Source organism: Mytilus galloprovincialis, chromosome 2, assembly GCF_965363235.1.
Source record: "Mytilus galloprovincialis chromosome 2, xbMytGall1.hap1.1, whole genome shotgun sequence".
Lineage (NCBI taxonomy): Eukaryota > Metazoa > Mollusca > Bivalvia > Mytilida > Mytilidae > Mytilus > Mytilus galloprovincialis.
The window spans coordinates 37,789,244-37,810,045 of NC_134839.1; the positions used below are offsets into that span (position 1 = coordinate 37,789,244).

Genomic DNA, 20,802 nt, shown 5'->3' on the forward strand with positions numbered 1-20,802 from the left:
GGGATTTAAATGGATTGAAGAGTTAATCTGTCAATACACGTGTAATTAAATTTCCGGTCACTGACCACTGTATTGATTTATGACATGCTATTTCCATGAGTGTTTTCCTAAGATTATCTTTTGTAGAATTTTTATAAATAATTAGTGATAAATTGTTAATGTTCATGAAAAAGTATTTTAATTGTTTACAAAACAATTAATTTGTGATTTACACTAATGAGCTTGGGTGTGTATAAAGTGAGGATTATGGCTTCCATTGATGATCACCTAAAAACTACTCAAACGGCGTCTTTAATCTTATTATATGTTCTTTTGAAAACAAAGAGTGAGATAAAACAAAATGAATAGAAATCAAAATTTTCTTAAATCTCTTGTATCCGAGAATAAACAATTTTGTCAGCTATTAGCGACCTGAATTACGAAACTGTCGATTGGAAATTACTCTCTTGGAAAAGCCATAGGATTTTTTTTTTAATTGAAACAATTGAATAAGTAAAAATAACAGTCATTATAATAATAAAAGACTGTGACATACAAATACATCGATCTGATACTAGAATATCGATCCCCTTGTCATATTCACCCGGATTTATTTTAGCTTTACCAAGCTAAGCAAGAGTTGTGTCCCTTAGATTGTCGAACTTCCGGTGTTCGTTTGAGTCGAACTACGTGTATCTCGAAATATTTCTCTGGTCCGGCTGACTTCGACATAACGAGAGTCGACTGTATATAAATAAGATTAAGCAACATGTAATAAATACAATGCCGACTTTTTTCAACGAATCAAAAATTCGCCTAAAATTGTCAAAATAGAACAAACCCTCTGACCCTTTTCTTATAATTTACACGAATTTTAGTCAACTAACAATGGTTTTGTTAAATATTGAAAAGTCTTTACACTAGACAGTCTAACATTGGTATACCACATAATGTTCTATCCTTCACAGGTGTATAAAATATAACAAATATCAATAACAATATCAGGACTTTTGTTTACAGTATTTGTACATAATGTCTGTTATCTGTTTCAGTGTTGCATTTGTTCTGACACCATAGACATCTAAGTGTGTCCGGCTACATTTATATCCATCTTGTCTCAGGTACTCTAACAAACGACTGAATCTGAAATTATAAAAAAAAATGTATATAATGCATTAGTTCTTGACTTATTCCACTTGTCTAGGAAACTGTATAAGTATCTTTTAAAGCAACAGTTAAAATTTATATTCCAAAAATGTTTTTTTTTATTTTTAAATGGTCTTTCTCCAAAAACGTATATTTCAAAATTGTTCTTTCTTCCTAAGTGCTTATGTTTAGCATATCAGACTAAGAGCATAAACTTTTTGGGCTCAGGATGTTTGCCTGTTTTTAACGTTTATCCCTAATGAGAATTATAACGTTTAACAATTTCAAATTTTATCTAACAGACAAATTAGAAAGCTGATCAATGAAAAAGACAATAGAAGGGAAGTCATAAGAAACAGATATTGAAAAGCCCAAATGTCCTATCACTAATACAACAAGAGTGCACACACTGAAATGTCTCGCCTTCTATACTAATCATTGATATTATGTTGATAGTCCTAAGTATAAAGCTAAGCTTTATCACAACTGTCACATAATCGTAACATTAGGCAAGATAACTAAACAAAGACCAATGAACCTTGAAAATGAGGTCAAGGTCAGATGAACCATGCCAGGCAGACATGTACAGCTAACAATGCTTCTATACAACATATACAGTTGACCCATTACTTATAGTTTAAGAAAAATAGACCAAAACACAAAAACTTAACACTGTGCAATGAACTGTGAAAATGAGGTCACGGTCAAATAAAACCTGAGCTACTGACAAAAAGATCATAAAATATTTCCATACACCAAATATAGTTGACCTATGGCATATAGTATTAGATAAAAAGACCAAAACTCAAAAATTCAACCTTGACTACTGAACCATGAAAATGAGGTCAAGGTCACATGACATCTGCCGGCTAGACATGTACACCTTACAATCATTCCATACAACAAATATAGTAGACCTATTGCATATAGTATGAGAAAAACAGACCAAAACACAAAAATTTAACTATAACCACTGAACCATGAAAATGAGGTCAAGGTCAGATGACACCTGCCAGTTGGACATGTACACCTTACAGTCCTTCCATACACCGAATATACTAGCCCTATTGCTTATAGTATCTGAGATATGGACTTGACCACCAAAACTTAACCTTGTTCACTGATCCATGAAATGAGGTCGAGGTCAAGTGAAAACTGTCTGCCAGACATGAGGACCTTGCAAGGTACACACATATCAAATATAGTTATCCTATTACTCATAATAAGAGAGAATTCAACATTACAAAAAATTTGAACTTTTTTTTCAAGTGGTCACTGAACCATGAAAATGAGGTCAAGGACATTGGACATGTGACTGACAGAAACTTCGTAACATGAAGCATCTATATATACAAAGTATGAAGCATCCGGGTCTTCCACCTTCTAAAATATAAAGCTTTTAAGAAGTGAGCTAACACCGCCGCCGCCGCCGGATCACTATCCCTATGTCGAGCTTTCTGCAACAAAAGTTGCAGGCTCGACAACAAACTATAGGTGAGGGTCTGAGTGGGGTTTACAGAATATAGAATATCATTGACAGGGTTTACAGAATATATGGCCCGAAAACACAGTTATTTCGTAGTGCATTTTTTTAGACAATAAATTCAAATTAAAAAAATCGCACCTGCTCTATCTCAAAAAGATTTTTTAAGTGTAGTCTACTACTATTGGGACAAATAATATAAAAATTATAGAAACTTCTACCAGCTCTTACTCAAAATATTGACAATTCTGTGATTAGGTGGTCTGAAATTTAGTTTGACAGCTTCAGAAGTACTAATTTTTGACCTTTTTTAACTGGACCAAATCACTCCTTAACATAAAGATTCAGCACACAAATTTTTTTATGCCCAATTTATGAGCATTATGTTTTTCTGGTCTGTGCGTCCGTTCGTCTGTCCGTCTGTCCTGTTTCAGGTTAAAGTTTTGGTTAAAGTTTTTGGTCGAGGTAGTTTTTGATGAAGTTGAAGTCCGATCAACTTCAAACTTAGTAAACATGTTCCCTATGATATGATCTTTCTAATTTTAATGCCAAATTAGAGATGTTATTCCATTTTCACAGTCCACTGAACATAGAAAATGATAGTGCGGATGGAGCATCCGTGTACTTGGGACACATTCTTTTTAACATGTAATTTCATCCCTTTACTTAATATTTCATGCATTAAATATTAAGAAATAAATTGGGAAAGTGTATCAAAAAAAAAGCAAGTTATACACTGTTCACACTAGGAACTATATTCGTAGACAACGAGAACCAAAGGTCGATATTCAGATAACAGTGTCCTTGGACCATAGAATAGCCTGGATAAGGTTTACAGAATAAGGAATAATGAGCAAAAAGTGCAGAATAAGTGGCCAAAAAATACAGAATAGACAAAAAATTATCAAGAATAACAATAATTCTGGGTTCTAAAATATAGAGCTTAGAGATTATTGGGCTAGACAATTGAAGAATAGAAAATATTAGGCAAAACAAATAAAGAATATTGAGCAAAACAAATAGAGAATAGGGAAAATGGTCTAAAAATGGTCTTAAATTAGAGAATAAAGAAATAAAGGACCCCGATCCAAATCCTCTTAGGTAACGATAGAGGAATTAATATATTTCAATGCCTGATGACATACTTTGGATGTTCAACTGATTTCAATTTCATGCCATGAAGATTATAGTAAAATGGTGGCATTGGTTCTTCAGGGGGAGATAACTTTGTCTTCTTCTGATCTGGTTCCTCACTGTTGTCTTCTGGCAGGGAACATTTTGGACACTTTGCTTCTTCCATTAAAGTTTCAATACTGAAACTATCTGAGAAATTCCAATCCATGTCTTTACAACCATGTAACATGGACTCTAAAAAGGAAACATTGAAAAGTTTTCCAGACCTATAAAATAAAATAAAAACTGGTTTAATTTGTGTAAATAAAATTTAATGAGATTTCATTGATGTGACACAATGTGGAATCATTATTTTACTTGGATGATAATGGGAATGTTTAACGACCTTGACTGGCTATACAGCCCTTGCACGGTTGGTAATTTTTCTTGGATAACTAATTTTCATTGATTTTGTTGGTTAAGATCAACTCTAAATTGAAGTGTTCAAAGGAAATAAAAATGTCCTATAGGCTTGTATACAGAATCTAATTCGTATCTATGAAAATTGGTAACCAAGAAAATAAAAAATTCTACAAAAGTGGGTATTGGTTAATTTTTCATATGACAAATGGATTTTTAAAATAGCATGAATATGTAAAACTTCGATCTTTTTTTATTATACAAAAATGTACTACATTATTTTAATAAGTATATTAGAAAATCCTGAAAATTTGATGTGCTGTGGTTATTTTTATACCAGATATACCATCAATTTCACTGGCTAGGAATATCATGTTTTGACATCAAGGTGTCAGACCACCAATTAAAAGTCCCTATCTGTTCAACCAAATTTTGCAATTTTCATAGCTTTCTAAATGTTTTATCTTAAGTTTAACCTCTTACAAATCAGGTATGTCCTGAATGGTACAGGTATCACCTTTCTTCATGCCAATTTTTAACATACCTTAAAAGCCATATAAGAAAGAAGATACCTTCCGAACTGATGTACCACTAAAAATAACCCCTGGTTTTCTTGAAATCTTAAATTAGTATACTATGGAGCGCATTAATCCTCAATTTTTAATGTCAACTCATAGACAAGTAAATTTGGGCTCAAAATGGTCTTAATATATTTCTCTTTCACCAAAAGTTTCATTTCTGCAAATTTGTTGGGTAGTTCAAGTAAACAATGACATCAAATGCACTATTTTTTGTCCGAGTAGGCCTTCTTTCACATACATTCTAAATTTGGGGGAGTAATTGGTGGTGTGACACCTCAATGGAAGTGCTAATGGACATTTTCTTCTTTCTTATTATTATCTAGTCTTCTAACATTTTTTTAATGAGATCTATGAAAACAAATAAAGTTATTAATTTCCTACCAGGCAGGTCCTAAAATAACAGCAGTCTTCCCAGGATTATTCTTATTGCAGGAACATGGTAGCAAACTGTATGGGTCTTCTGAAATTTTTAGAAAATACCTAAAGCATGAAACATACAGGAATTTCAATCAACAAGTTTCTAACAAATGTTCTATTTGAATCTTATAAAGAGATGGGTATTAATACACCTTATCGCTATTTGTCCGCCATTACTGGATATCACACATGTTCCCGTAAAATTTTGACATCACAAAACAAAATATCTGACACCACAATGTAAAAGTGATTGTTGTATGCGTCAAAAGTTCAAGCGGCCGGATCAGCCGGGATTAGCGATAAGGTGTATTGCCAACTAGCATGAGGTCAATGATTGATGAATTACCTTCATTTCAATTACCTAAATATTTTTAAAAAGGTATTTATGAAATTTAAATATAACATGTTTCAGATTACAGTATACTGATTAAGAAAAATTTATAATCTTGGTTAATGTTTCATCATATATGTTTATCTGTTTTAATATGACATGACTGATGAAAGTATCATGAAAATTTGAAATCATGAGTTATAATCTGATAAAAATATAGTTTTATCGTCCCTTTCAAATATGATAAAACTATAAATGTAACATGTAAACTTATAAACAGACAAATTGTCACGCCAGGAACATATTTTGTGTTCATTTTTTTCGCTTAAAAAATCAGTACGAGAAATAGTTTTCTATTATCAAATATTAATGTTTCTCAGGAAATTATTAATTACTTAATAAGAAAAATGTTCATGGTCATTTTATGATTCAAAAGGAAAAGTCCAGCTGACTTTAAATAATAACAGATCAAATGCTACCAATATACATGTATCTTCACAGTGGGTCTCATTGGGGTCTAAGCGTGACGCAGGATTGCCGATTTTTCATAAGCGTGACACGGGAAAGTAAAATTATTGTGCCGTGAAAACGGGAATTAAGGTCTAGCGGGATTATACGGAATTTACAAAAAAATGAGAATTGCTTAGGTACATAGTATAAGCGGGATACGGAAATTTGACAAAACAGTAAGCGGGATCCGGGATCAGAACCCCCCAATGAGACCCCCTTCACACTAGATTGAATAACCCAGATCTGAATAAATACTGTCTGGGTACACACTTCATTTACAACTCTTTTGAAGTATGTACCCAGACTGTATTTACAACTCTCTGTTCTACTTTTCTGTTCTGATTATTATTTCATCAATCAATGAAATTTGTATTTTGGAAATTTTTATGGGGTTTTATCTTTGCAACAATATATAAATTTCTCACCTTGTTAATGGGAGATAACTCAGATTTTTAACACAGTTCTAAGTTTAAATATTAAAAGTTGATTTTCTTTACACATCTACCAAATAAATTTTCCTTACAAACATTCTTAAATACTGCTCTTCCATGTTAGAAAAAGATGAAAAAAACTGAAAACAGATCTATTATGTATTTTTTGAGTGTTAAAATATAAATCCTGTGAAGATAACTTTTCACTAATATACTGATTCCACAGGAGTTTGAATATCTAGTAGTGTGGATTAATTTATTTTCGTGAATATCAATCTTTGTGGATTGAGGTAATTTTGCATTTTCAAGGATTTCTGATTTCATGGTTTGCTAAAGTCTATAGAACATTTGTTGTTTGTTGTAACTCTAAATTTGTTGTTTAAATTATACCCACGAAGTCTATGAAAATTGGAATCCTAAGAAAAACAATGAATCCACATTACATAGAAATATCTCACACATTCCACTATAAATTTTCATCTAGTAGATACTTATAACTGCTGTCTACCATACCCCATTATTTGGTTGTTATATAAAATTAAAGTTCAATAAGGGGTTATCGTTTTGCATAGTTCGTTATTGTGTTGCAACTTTACTCCACTGTCCCAGATTAGGAGGAGGGTTTGGTGCCAGTCTAAATGTGCCTGTAACTCAGTGGTTGTCGTTAGTTGCGTTGTTAAAAAATATTCCTTCATTATTTTGTACACAAGTAAGGCTGTTAGTTTTCATGTTTGAATTGTTTTACAGTTGTCATTTTTGGGCTGTTTATAGCTTACTATGTAGGGGTTTCATTATCTTTCATGTTGACTGGTACTTTCCACGTTTCTAGGTGGTACTTTCAATTTATTCCATGAATATCTTATATAAAAATTCATACATTTAGGTGGTACTTATCAATAGCATAGGAGGGTAAAAGTACCGGGTACCGCCTCCTAATGAATGGCCTGACTATGTGGTATATGTATAAGCTTTGCTCATTGATGAAGGCCATAAGGTGACATATAGTTGTTAATTTCTGTATTGTTAGGTTTGGTCTCTTGTGGGAAGTTGTCTCATTGGTAATCATACCACATCTTCTTTTTTATATTCCAAACTGTTAATGTTACCTTGCGGAGACAATGTGTTGGGATGAAAAACTCTCTCTTCACATATTTGACAGTGTAGAACTGGTACAATTTTATTTACGCAGCTATCCCCTTCTTTGGCCCCTCTTAAAATACGTACAACAATGAGGAAATTGTCATTTGCACACACCGATAATAACACATCTATTCCTTTGTTACATTTTGCACATGACCTGAAAATACAAAAGATCATATTATCATCAAGAAAATTAGAAAGTTGAGAGCCATCCATGTTCAATGTTAATTGATTAGGATTGTCAGTAGTGCTGCCAAAAGTTTTTTGTCCTTTCAAGCTTCCTCCACCAATAAAAATTTACCTCCTCAATATAGCCAATAGTGCTTAAAATGGCTTTGTTTAACCCCGCCACATTATTTATATATGTGCCTGTCCCAAGTCAGGAGCCTGTAATTCAGTGGTTGTCGTTTGTTTATGTGTTACATATTTGTTTTTCGTTCATTTTTTTACATAAATAAGGCCGTTTGTTTTCTCGTTTGAATTGTTTTACATTGTCTTATCTGGGCCTATTATAGCTGACTTCGGTATAGGCTTTGCTCATTGTTGAAGGCCGTACGGTGACCTATAGTTGTTAATGTGTGTGTCATTTTGGTCTTTTGTGGATAGTTGTCTCATTGGCAATCATACCACATCTTCTTTTTTATATTAACATGTTTAAATACCAACAATCAATCAATTAACGGGATCAATGATTTAAATGCGTGTACAATTGAATTATTGGAACTTTTCATACACACACTTATGAAGTTGCACAAGAATTTCTAAGGCGAAACCGTTTAGATCAAAAACGGTACATCATTTCTCTTTTTGTTTAATGAAAAAAGATATTGCAATACAGAAACCTACCAAAGGATGTGTCAGAACAGGGCTAAGAACAATAATTATAGTTATGCCCTTATGTGCCTCTTTTTTACGTATTTGTTTGTTTTTATAGTGATTAAGATTTTAACACAATGTTGACTGCTGTACCCCTATTTTTGACATTTTTATCTATTATGTCTGTTTGCTTTGATCACACATCATTAAATATAATGGAATATGATGCAACTGTCATTCAATTGAGAGGTTTAGCTAGCTTTAAAGCTAGATTTATTCCACCATTTTCTGCATCATAAGAAAATGCCTGTACCAAGTCAGGAATATGACAGATGTTTTTCATTTGTTGGAAGTGTTTGAGCTTTTGATTTTTCCATTTGATTAGTCATATTCCTGACTTTGCTTTTTGAATTTCCTTTGAGTTAGGTATTTTGGAAATTTTACTTTTTATATTACCCAATGCTGATTTACATACCTGACTATATTTGCTATGACAATTCTGAGAGCTAATTCTTTCATATAACTAGTTTTGATAACACTTGCTCCGTAATGTCTATGTATGACGTGAGCAGTTCTTGTAAATTTGGATGAAATGTCTGTAGATGAGACACACAATATTCCATTATGCTTTAGGTTCATTGCTGCTGAATCTAAAACATTGACTAAATGTTGGTTTGGATTCATGTTTCTGAAAAATATCATTCAAGATCAGTAAAATTTAAACAGTAAATAAACATTTTTAGTGGGCAGGAGCTGGCAGGGAGATTTATTTCACAATTTTTGTGTATACATGACAAGGTAACATTAGTAACAAATATGTAAAACTTGATTCTTCATTTATTCATACTTCAGGAGTATAAGAAAATTGTCAAAAAATTCCAAGCCCACTTGACTAGTAAAGGCTTTATAGTTAAAAGTTTAAAAATCATTGCATTGCATAATCTGAGCAAAAATGAACATTCTAAAGACATAAAATCATGTACAGTAATCAGGGGTAATTTTTTCGCTTGATATCTGAAGCCCAAGGAGTGAACAAATTTAGCTGTTGTTAATTATCCATAAAAACATGGTTTACAGTATTTGATCTGTGAATGCAAGGTTGGGTTTATTTATTATACGGACCATTTTCATCATTAGTCTAAAAATATATAACATCAAATGTATATAGATGGACAATATATGTGCATAGCTTTAATATACAAATTTTATAAGCCTCAGAAAAATTATAAAAAGGCATTCTATTATCAAGTAGGGGTATTGTGCACAGATAAATATTAATGTTTGGGAAATAAAAAAAAATTGCCACTTTTTTCCACTTTGTGAACAATGGTCTTCAAGCGCATAAAAAATGCAAAAGAAAATAACAAACTTGTTGCACAAAATACCCTGTAAGTACTTACAATGACTTAGCAAATTTTAAAGACTATGTCTTATTTTTTTAGTTTGAGATACAGTGGATGTTTTAAAACTGTTGGGGATTTATTATGGTAAAATTTTCAATAAAGTAAATATAAATTTGTCTTTAACTTTTAGAACTTAAGTTACTTAAATGATTTGCAGTTAAAAACAAAATATTATAAACTAACATGAAATCGAAGGCTTCCATATGTAGAACAACATTAGCTGAACATTTTGCAGTAAAAATTTCATTGACATGTTGTGGTTCCATAGGATCTCCAGGTATTCTATTTATATCTAATGGTAAATCCCGACTTTTCAGACTGTATGTGTCTAAATTTGTCTTCAAAGAATCATCAATCTCCCTGTCTGCTATAGTCACATGGATTTGATCTTTCAAGACATTCTTCCATAATGTTCCAGATTGACCTGTTAAATGTAGATTAAAATAAAACGATTCAGAAGCTTAATCATGTGTAAAACTCTGTGTCAGGAATCAGAAGTTGTTATGAAATTGTAATACATAGAAACGAATGCGGCATTCAGAGGCTAAATGATTTTAAAGTCGGCACCATAGGCTTTCAGAAGACTTGAAGTCTTCTTCCACCAAAAAAACTTATACTGTGGATTTGTTATACATGTTATAACTTGTTGGATACCAAAGTTTCGTGAAATTTGTGAGTAAAGGTGATCCACAAATTTTAATATTTGACAAATTGCAAGTTGTAATTATATATCCTGGCATTCAGACTTTATCAAAACCATGGAATCCAATATACTCAAAAATCAACTTTTCTTCAATCCACAAAAATTGATACATACGTAAAATAAATGATTCTACAGTACAGTCTCTTTTCAAAGTTTGTAATTGGTTTTGATTTTCAAATATTTTTTGTCTCTAGCATTACTCCCTACATTTTTAATCAAGCATCAGAATGATCAGTGATAAGTGTTTTATAGACAAAACACCTGTCTGGCATGCAAAATTTTAATCCTGGTATTTATTAAGAATTCATTGACAACAGTCTGTAGACAAAGATACAGAAAGTAAGCCCATACCTGCCAGCTGTCACTATTTGTGGGGGATTTCCCCCATGGAGGCTCCCAAATTGAAATTTTGAAAGAGCAATTTTGTCCACATTTAAACAAAACAATTAATTTTTCAATGACTTTATGCTTATAAAAGTATGAAGAAGCCACAAAACAACATTAAAATGTACATTTTGTTTTTCAAGGCCCCCTTGAAGATTTTTTAGGACTATGACAGACATCTTGCATGCAAAGCCCCCATGGGCATTTTGAAAAGTTGGCAGGTATGTAAGCCATGAATGAGTTCACATATTAAATCATAACAGAAGCAATGATTGAAAATAATATATTATTGAACTTTTTCTAATCAAAAATGTCATCTGACTGCAGTGCATTTATAAATTTCTACAGAGATCGCTATATCTGTCAGATTTTCTGTTTGACAGTAGTTTTGGTACATCTTAGACATATCATTGAGATTTACTGGACTTTATCAAAATATTCATAAATGAGATTTGCTAATAAAATAATATTAACTGATTCAGTGAATTTCAATCTTTTTAATATTTATATACAAACCAGATTTATCTAAAACATCCACACAATACAGTGGTTCATGACGCTGCCTGACCTCTGCTGATAGTACACATAATACCATGTTTCTGTAGAAAAAAAACAATTACAGATAAGGGTTCATAATAAAATTCATGTGTAATGAATAATTATAATTGAGAGTTTCTGAAAAAAAAAATGTATATAGGTACACAAATGTACATTGTGAAAGGGTTAGAAAGTATAAAAGTATAAAAATAATTAGATTTTATGCACTGCATTTTTGTAATGTAGACAGTCTAGAATTGATATTTAAGGCGAAGTGTACGTAATTGCACGCCTCTAGCGGAATATGGGATTAAACACGTTCGTCGTTAGTTACGCAAGTTATCTCCTTACTCCAGGAAAGGACACACGAAAGAGAAACTACTTTCTGCGGTCTATAATGAATCCAACAAGCACGCCTGTGCTGTCTTAAACCTCATAGAAATTATCTAAATAACTCCAATTAGAAATCACAGCATTCTGTACGTTGTTCTGTGTGCAGCCTGACTTTAAAACACTGTTGTTTTTTTTTTGTTTTAGACGCGTAGGAGAAGGCATTTCGTGTTTATGATATCAACAGAAAAAAAAACGCCTCACAACAAAATTATAAACAAATAAACAAATAAACATGTAACAATTTTTCTTCTATTGATATCAAATTAATTAAAATGAAACCTGAATTGACCGAACAATATCGTTTTAAAAAGCCGTAGTCTTGAACGAAAAACACAGTACTCAACGTAAAGTTTTATAATAGGTTACAAATAATTAATGAAAGACGTGTGAATTTAATTGTTTAATTAAAAAGACGTTAAAATGTTCGTATTTTGTGCAATTGAAAATTTAAGGACATGATTTATATTCATATATATAAGAAATCAGACGATACCAAGAGAATAATTTGACCACCAGTGCAAAACACATGACATGAAATAAAGTCATTAGACACATGGGGAAAGTCGCACTACTTTTAAATCTACGATTTGTACGCTGTTTAAGTAGACAGAGTTGCCTTTCATACATCTCTGACACTTAATTCAACAATGACAACTGAAAAAGTTATGATTTAAAGAAATGATGATACACATCACTATCAAACAAATAATTAACATAACTAATAATTTTTAGCCATACATTTTCCCCTAAAAGACACAGTTCACATTCATAAAACTGACAGGGACTATATTTATAGACAACCAATATACGAGTGACCAAACAGGTCGTTTTTGAAGAAAGAAAAAAAATCATTTCTTCTTTTTCTATTAAGTCCTTTGATCTTCTCTTCTGCATTTTCTCACTTTATTATACATGAAATAACACTTTAACTTCATATTGAAAATATGTAGTGTGCAACAAACAGAATGCAGGATAAACGTCAATGAGACAGCAACCTAGCGACAAAAATAAGCAAACGACATGTGCACGCTGAATATAGAAAAGGAGATGCGAGTTTCCCTCAATGAGACAGCATCCCAGCGACTACAGATATATATGAATGATATATTCACTTTGCTGATACTACCACTTGTTTCTTTTTTTTACTTTTCTACTGATAAAAAACTGTCCGCAATGAAAAATCCGGTAGTGATGAAAGTGGCATTAAACACTAAAAAAGCAATACAATCAATCATGGTTTATTTCAGACGTGTCCTACATCGTTTTTTTGGTTTGGGAAACAAGAACCTGTTGAACGGATTTTAAATTGACTGAAAGCAATGTTTTGCAACACATACATTTTACTCTCTTCTTGGATAATGACTGATATATTTGTCGCTGGACATGAATCAGCTACATCAAATACAAATATTTCATCAATGCCTTGTAGAATTGATTGATTTGTTGAGAAATTTCATATTGCTAATGTCATTTATATGCTTGACAAGCACTAGTATATGACTAAAAAGTATAAGTATACTTAAGAGAAGGTAGGAAGGGTTAAGCATGAGATATAGGACCTGCGTTAATAGGTCTTAGTGTCCATATCTATTTGATATGGAGACTTTTAACTTTGAACTTTATATTTAAAGTTTATAAAGGTAAAGTATGTTCCTTGTGTAACTTTAAGACGACGCCTTTATATATAGAATATTTTTTCTTACTACAAAAGGGTGTGGTTTATGTCCAAGGATTGCAAAATTCCTGAGAATATATCGCGCAGTCATTATCTGAATGCATCATTCGGTAGCTAAGTAGACATGTCGTTGAGAAGCACAAATGTACTACACTGACTGTGTCTGTAAAGATTCTATGTGCAAAAACGTAAAAGAGTTACGTCCCTGCTATACTGAAGTCTGTATGTTTCAGCTCTGGAGTTCCCAGTGAAGACATATTTTTGTATGTTTGCAAACACAGGCACATTTAAGATTAACAGTTACTAATAAAAATAAAACAAAAGTTGAAATCTGTAGTACATCTTGACACGAACTCGTGTGCTTACTTATTATATATAATGTCCTTTTAACCTAACAAATAAGGAGCTGCGACGTGAGTATGACATGATATTCCAATCCCATTTTTTTGCTCTTTTATGGATAAATATAAACAACTACTGCGAGCTTTCAAAAACAAAACAAATGCACACAGAAACAATCCCATTGAAACAATCATGAATAGTTTGGCACCATTAAGGCTACCTCAGGTTTAACGAAGTTTGCAGCCTTTATTTATGAACTAATAAAAAATCTATATTAACAGTCATTTGACAGTCCTAAGTGTGAAAAAGACAATGTTTGTTGGATTATGATGTGTATTTTATTCCTGCAGAAGGTGTAAAAATAAACTTAGTTGGGATACATCTTTAAGATGCTCCCATTCATGTAAAATTGTATTGTTTTGATTGTCTTGATTGACATGCCTGATGGACAAAAGACATAAAATCTACACAACTATCATGAATATTGATGAGTTAAAAAGCTGTAACTGAGTGGACATTATCAAATGCTGTTCAGGTGTTTGTTTATTTTTACATCTGAGATGCAGGAACGAAAAAAAAAATGCAAATCAAAATTAGAATTTAAATAATAATGTCATAAAAGGATTTTATCTGTCTGAAACACCAAATCAAACATTCAAATACATTTAACTTTTATATATCTAGCGGATGTCAGACCTTATAACTATTCCAACTACACAGGTTAGTCTGTACTCAACATGCTCAAGAGTTGTTTTAGTTGTAAATACAGCCATTTGTTTAGTCCGAGATAACTCTGACATCCAACAGCTGTTTTGCCAGACAAGCTGAGACCTTGTGACAAGAACCTCATATTGATTTTATTCACCGAGCCTTTACAGTCCATAGGGTGTAGTGAACTGTAGAACAGATGTATTTCACCAGGGACTTTTTCTGGTGCGTTTTGTAGAAAAATAAACATTGAAACACAACAACATTTATAAATGACATCACCATTAATAGTAGACGTGACATCATGAACCCCTATGAAATTTACTTACCCCTACAGATCCATAGGGGGTCATCACCTGACAGGGTTTAACCAATCATCAATTGATAATTTACCCACAGAGTAATAATTGTTATGATGAACCTTAAATAGTATGAGGACTTGTGTCAGTTGTGAATTCTGAGGGGATAGCTTCCCTTGCATACTTTAGTTAGAAAAGAAGAAACTTCGTTAGGACAGACGTTAGGGAATTGACTGGAGGAATACTTCTTGAGCTCATACCTGCCAAGTTTTCAAAATGCCCATGGGGGTTTTGCATGCAAGATGGCTGCCATACGCCTAAAAAAAACTTCAAGGGGGCCTTCAAATACAGTGTAATGTTGTTTTTTGGCTTCTTCATACTTTTATAAGCCTCAATTCATTGTAAAATTAATTGTTTTGTAAAAATTGTGGACATAATTGCTCCTTAAAAAATTTAATTTGGGAGCCTCCATGGGGGGAATCCCCCGCAAATAGTGACAGTTGGCAGGTATGTGAGCTCAGTGGTTATAGCACTGATTTGTGACTCATATGTAGCAGTTCAATTCCCTAGCCTAAGGTTTTACATAAATGTACAACATGTACAGGGAAAACGGTAGTATTAAATTTTCCCAGCATTAGGTTGGCCTTTTGTATACCCAAGGCAGGTGAAGGAAGTCAAATTAGGAGCGCCGTGATTGGATGTAAGGGTACAATATATTTTTTTATTTATCTATGAATAACTGCAGTGTGTATATTTACAATATAAATTTTGAAACCAATTGATATATTTTCTAGAGAAGTATTCGAAAAGACTTCCAAAATTTCATAAATTTAGTGCAAAATGACGGTGCGCATGGATAACATAAACAAGCTCCGTTGGAAGTTGGTCATGATACTATTTGGCTTTAATTTTTAAAACAGAATAATAAAGTACTAACACAACATATAACTGTTTTATCCAGGTTTTTATCTTAAAAAGTGGAAAATTTTGAAAATGTTACATGTACTATTGTTGCCTATGGCGGAATAAATAGTACCGTTTTCCCTACAACAGGTCAGGAATAACCACCAATTGGTGGATTATACCTCGATTGACGTATAATCCACCAATTGACATATATGGGTATAGACCAATTGACGTATAATGCAGGTTTTTTTTATAATTCAATGCTAGTGTGAGATAGGAGCATGATTTTGCAACTTGCAATCTATTTTATGACCCTTATTGAGTCCTTTGAAAGTTTTAGTTTTGTCAAAGCCTGCTGCATCTCTTGAGAATGCATTGTGTACAACAATTCTTTTGTTGAAACATTTGTACTATTGACCATGATTGACTTTTGATAATGAAAGTCAGGTATTAACAAAGAGCTCCATTCACCTGTGGAGTTGTACTCATGATCACATGACCATGATGACTGCACACAGTATTGATGTCCATTGACAGGTGATTAGTGGTTAATTTACCAATCAAGAATTGACAAGATAACAATAGAAGAAACTGCAAATACAATTATTGATTAAATGCAATATGTTATGTGACTATACTAAACTAGGAATGTTTGACAAGTTTTCATACCATAATATGTTAAGAAAACAATGCTCCATTTTGGTGGAATAATTTGCTTTGAAAAACAAAGAATTATACACCAATTGGTCTATATCATTATATGTCAATTGGTGGATTATACGTCAATTGAGGTATAATCCACCAATTGGTGGTTATTCCTGACTGTACAACATGCACAAGTTGAAATCATCATTTTGACTGGGTACATATGTGATTTATAATGCGTTTACCTGACGCTTTGAATTCTGTTGCTCTCGATACATGGTCGCTTTTGAACTGGTGTTGTCATATTGAATAATTATTTGACATGGGAACCTTTTCAAATATACCGGCTAAATATTTCTGCTTTCAGTTTCACTTTCGCAAAAAAAAATGCGTTTCCGGTATAACCTAGATTTAGGGTCAACATCGGTGATCCCATGCATGTATTACGACATTGTAAAACAACTTTAATTAGGTCCTTATCGTATATTATTCCCGGGTCTATAGTATAATACCACAGGTATTTGGGGCATGGACCCCCTAATTTGGGTCCCACATTCAGAAAAAAAAAATCTTGTTTTTTTTCTATATTTACAAAAAAAAAAAAAAATAAAGGAAAATCACACAACTGTCTCCGAGGAAAATTCAAAACGGAATTTCCTCAAACAAATGGCAAAATCAAATGATAAAAACACATCAAACGAATGGAAAAAAACTGCCATATTCCTGACTTAGTACAGGCAATTTCAAAAGTAGAAAATGGTGGATTGAACCTGGTTTTATAGCGCTAAACCTCTCACTTGTGTGGCAGTCGTATCTAATTCCATTATATTTAAAACGATGTGTGAAAAAGAAGACATGATAGGTAAATAGTCACAATATGGGTATGTTCCAGACCGTATGAGTATTTGGACCGTACGCGTACGGTCTGGACCGTATGCGTACTTTTTCGAAATACTCATACGGTCGGACCGTACGCGTACGGTCTGACTAATATCAAGGAGTTGGTCAATTGTACTAGATACAAATACATATAACAGATCAACATAACTTAACTCTCAAATAAATAGAAAAAAAAATCAATTGTAATTGAAATAAAAACTTTACATTTTAACTATTTAAAAAATTCACGCTAATTAAATCTGTAAATCACTAGTATTTAGCATGTAGATCAGTCATACATAATCCACTAATTGAATTATGACAATTATTCTCACTGAAATTGAACGCGAATAATGTGGGAGGACAATTGCTTTAGAATATTTAGCAACTTTTAAAAAAAATGCTAATCGAAAGGAACATGCATGAACTGAAAAAATGTAAATATGAAAAATATACTTTTGGTAGCGAGTGTCACCTTTGACGAGAGTTTCAAAATAGGATTCAGATATACAATTAAACAAATATCTAATTTAAATTGTTAGGTAGTTCATTTTATCCATCTTATGTAATAATAACAATTTGTAAAACTAAAAATAAAGATTGTGATAAATGTTTGTATAGATGTATCCAATAACATGTATGGTCAGCTCATACTGGACCATACGCGTATACTCATACGGTCCGACCGTACGCGTATGGTCGGACCGTACGAGTATACGTATACGGTCTGGACCGTACGCGTACGGTCCAAATACTCATACGGTCTGGAACAGGTACATCAGTCATCATTGTGTCACTATCTCAAAACAAACAAATATTTAACAAAAAAGCACAAAAAGCATCTTTCCAATTTAAAAAACCGCATGCATTGCTTCGCGTGAATGACGTCAGAAAATATAAACGTCACATAGGAAGAAAAAAAAATACAATTTTCTACAATGTATGACATGTATAGGCATAGAACAAGTCTCAACAATCCATTACTTGTCGATTACAATACCTTTTTTACTATCCACACGAACCCCAAGTGCTCAGCAGTTATAGTGTAGTTATAAGTTCATTCATTATGCGGCATGATTTGGATTTGGGACAAAATTTTGCACAATTTGCTGTAGATTTTGTTTTAATTTATGCTTTATGTCTCTCAAACTATTAAGCTGAATAAAAAAAAATATCCAGTCAAAATGATTTTTTTTGTCTATTTGATGAGTTAAGCCTTTTTCAACTGATTTTTATAGTTCGTTCTAATGTTGTACTGTTATACCACTGTCCCAGGTTAGGGGAGGGTTGGGACGCCGCTAACATGTTTAACCCCGCCACATTCTGTATGTTTTTGCCTGTCCCAAGTCAGGAGCCTGTAATTCAGTGGTTGTCGTTTGTTTATGTCATGGTTACATATTTGTTTTTCGTTCATTTTTTGTACATCAATAAGGCCGTTAGTTTTCTCGTTTGAATTGTTTTACATTGTCATTTCGGGACCTTTTAGAGCTGACTATGTGGTATGGGCTTTGTTCATCGTTGAAGGCCGTACGGTAACCTAAAGTTTTTAATTTCTGTGTCATTTTGGTCTCTTGTGGGTAGTTGTCTCAGTGTGTAATTTTCATCCACATTCTTAATCCAGAGAACCATTCACGACTTTGACAAATATATTTAAAATTATATGACATAAAAGCTGTATTCGATGTCTCATGGAAAGGGGAATAATATAAAAAGAAAAAGTTAGCACCCACTGCGTCACAACAAACATGTACAATGAAAACTGTCCAACAGATATTAAATGAAACGGATGATGTTTGGAATTACTTGCTTCACTACGACTTTAATGGAGAGTTGTCTCATTGGCATCCGTACTACATTGCCCTCCGTCCGGTTGGAAAAAATATGACAATATGTAGATTTTTTATCTTGCGCAGTGGCAGATCCATGGGAGGGGATTCCAGGAGATGGAACCTCTTTTTTTGAAGATCAGTGCTTTTAAATGGGGACATATGATAAGAACAACCCCCTCTTTGTCGTTAATTGAAACCCCCTTTAAAATGACAGGATCCTTCCAGTTATTGCGTGCTTAATGCCAGTATTCATCCACATGGCTTATCATTCGACATAAATCATTAAACCATTTCGATGAGAGACATATTTATCATTACATAGAACATTTACACGTTATATCATCGTTTACAATATTCTAGTTTCTTTCATTGTCAAATCTTATTCCTCAATCAATATCTTGCAGGTACATGCACACATGAATACAGCATACTAATCTGATTTATCATATTCACATGCTAATTTCTTAAATGATTTCCCCCTAGAAACAGATTTGTTGCTTTAAATATTAGCTTGAAATTGATCATTACATAGTTGGTTAACACATAACAATCTCTTAAAATATCATAATTATTTGTCATTTAGAATAGGATCTTTAATGTAAATCATGTAGATATATCATAAAAATATAGAGATGTGGAATGATTGTCGATGAGACAACTATCAGTGAGAGTTCAAATAAAGTAAAAGTAAGCAACTATATGCAACCGTTCGGCCTTCATCAATGAATGTTCCGGAGCACATGAGATCGCACCAAGTTTTTGTTGGGGTTCGTGTTACTTAGTCTTTATTTTTCTATGTTGTGTCTTGTGAACTATTATTTGTCTGTTTGTCTTTTTCTTTTTTAGCCATGGCTTTAACGTTGTCAGTTTATTTTCGATCTATGAGTTTGAATGTTCCTCTGATATCTTTCGCCCCTCTTTTATGATAAGATCTTACCAAAAAAGATTCTATCTCCTCTTTTCTCTGCGACTTGATATTGTTTTTCAACTTCATTTGTGTAATTTCAATGTTCAATGTTCATCTCATATTAAAAATAGGGGGGGGGGGTGTGAGGTATTATTGTCAACAAGACAACTACTCACCAGTGTTCTATTAACATGGATGTAGTTTTGGCAACTACAGGTCACTATTCGACTTTCAGGAATGAGTAAAACGGATATCAAATATTCAGGTAGAAAATGGCCGACATATCATGTTAAATAGCTTAAACCGATGAACGAGGTACAAAATTGTATGAATTTAATTTCAGGATTATAGATATATACGTCACACAAGTACGTCGCTGTTTGTGTAGTCCTGTGTTGTCGTTAATGGAATATGTTCGTTGTTATTCTGGGGTAACATGTTAGTAAACGTACGTACACTATTCCTGTCACGTAGTGTTGTCATCTTATATATATATATTTAAACATTGTCATATAAACGGGATGTTTGGCCATCAATAAAAACACGTTCAGCCTATCATTTTTCTCCAAATGTCCTTTACAAAGTCGGGAATATGGCAGTTGTTATAAAACTGTCCGTTTCTATGTATGTTTGCGTTTGTTCTTGTTGCTCTTCAATGTGTCTTGTTCTGAACAGCGGTTTACTACTGTTGTCTTTATTCATAAGATGAATTTATGAATTTTTATAACATAATATGTTGTTGGTATCTAAACTGTTATTGACGAAACTTATTTTGAGGAAGAAATAATTTTTGTTAATTATTACGCTAACATATTGGACGCAATA

General features: G+C 32.7%; 1 protein-coding gene across 2 annotated transcripts in view; it reads right to left on the minus strand.

The window, feature by feature from the left end:
- LOC143063537 (tRNA (guanine(27)-N(2))-dimethyltransferase-like) overlaps nucleotides 1–16,762 on the minus strand; it is a 197,922-nt gene extending 181,160 nt beyond the window's left edge. Inside the window, exons 1-8 of one of the 2 annotated variants that reach the window (XM_076235739.1) lie at nucleotides 16,608–16,762; nucleotides 11,374–11,456; nucleotides 9,954–10,194; nucleotides 8,843–9,055; nucleotides 7,518–7,708; nucleotides 5,104–5,182; nucleotides 3,754–4,008; nucleotides 868–1,122 (exon numbers count right to left, since the gene is read on the minus strand). In XM_076235739.1, coding sequence (XP_076091854.1) covers nucleotides 981–1,122; nucleotides 3,754–4,008; nucleotides 5,104–5,182; nucleotides 7,518–7,708; nucleotides 8,843–9,055; nucleotides 9,954–10,194; nucleotides 11,374–11,456; nucleotides 16,608–16,666 — 1,263 coding nt within the window. In that variant the 5' untranslated portion in view covers nucleotides 16,667–16,762 and the 3' untranslated portion in view covers nucleotides 868–980. Of the gene's footprint in view, nucleotides 1–867; nucleotides 1,123–3,753; nucleotides 4,009–5,103; nucleotides 5,183–7,517; nucleotides 7,709–8,842; nucleotides 9,056–9,953; nucleotides 10,195–11,373; nucleotides 11,457–16,607 lie in introns of those variants that run through there. The other variant, XM_076235740.1, reaches the window with a different exon arrangement.
- Nucleotides 16,763–20,802: the final 4,040 nt, after the last annotated feature.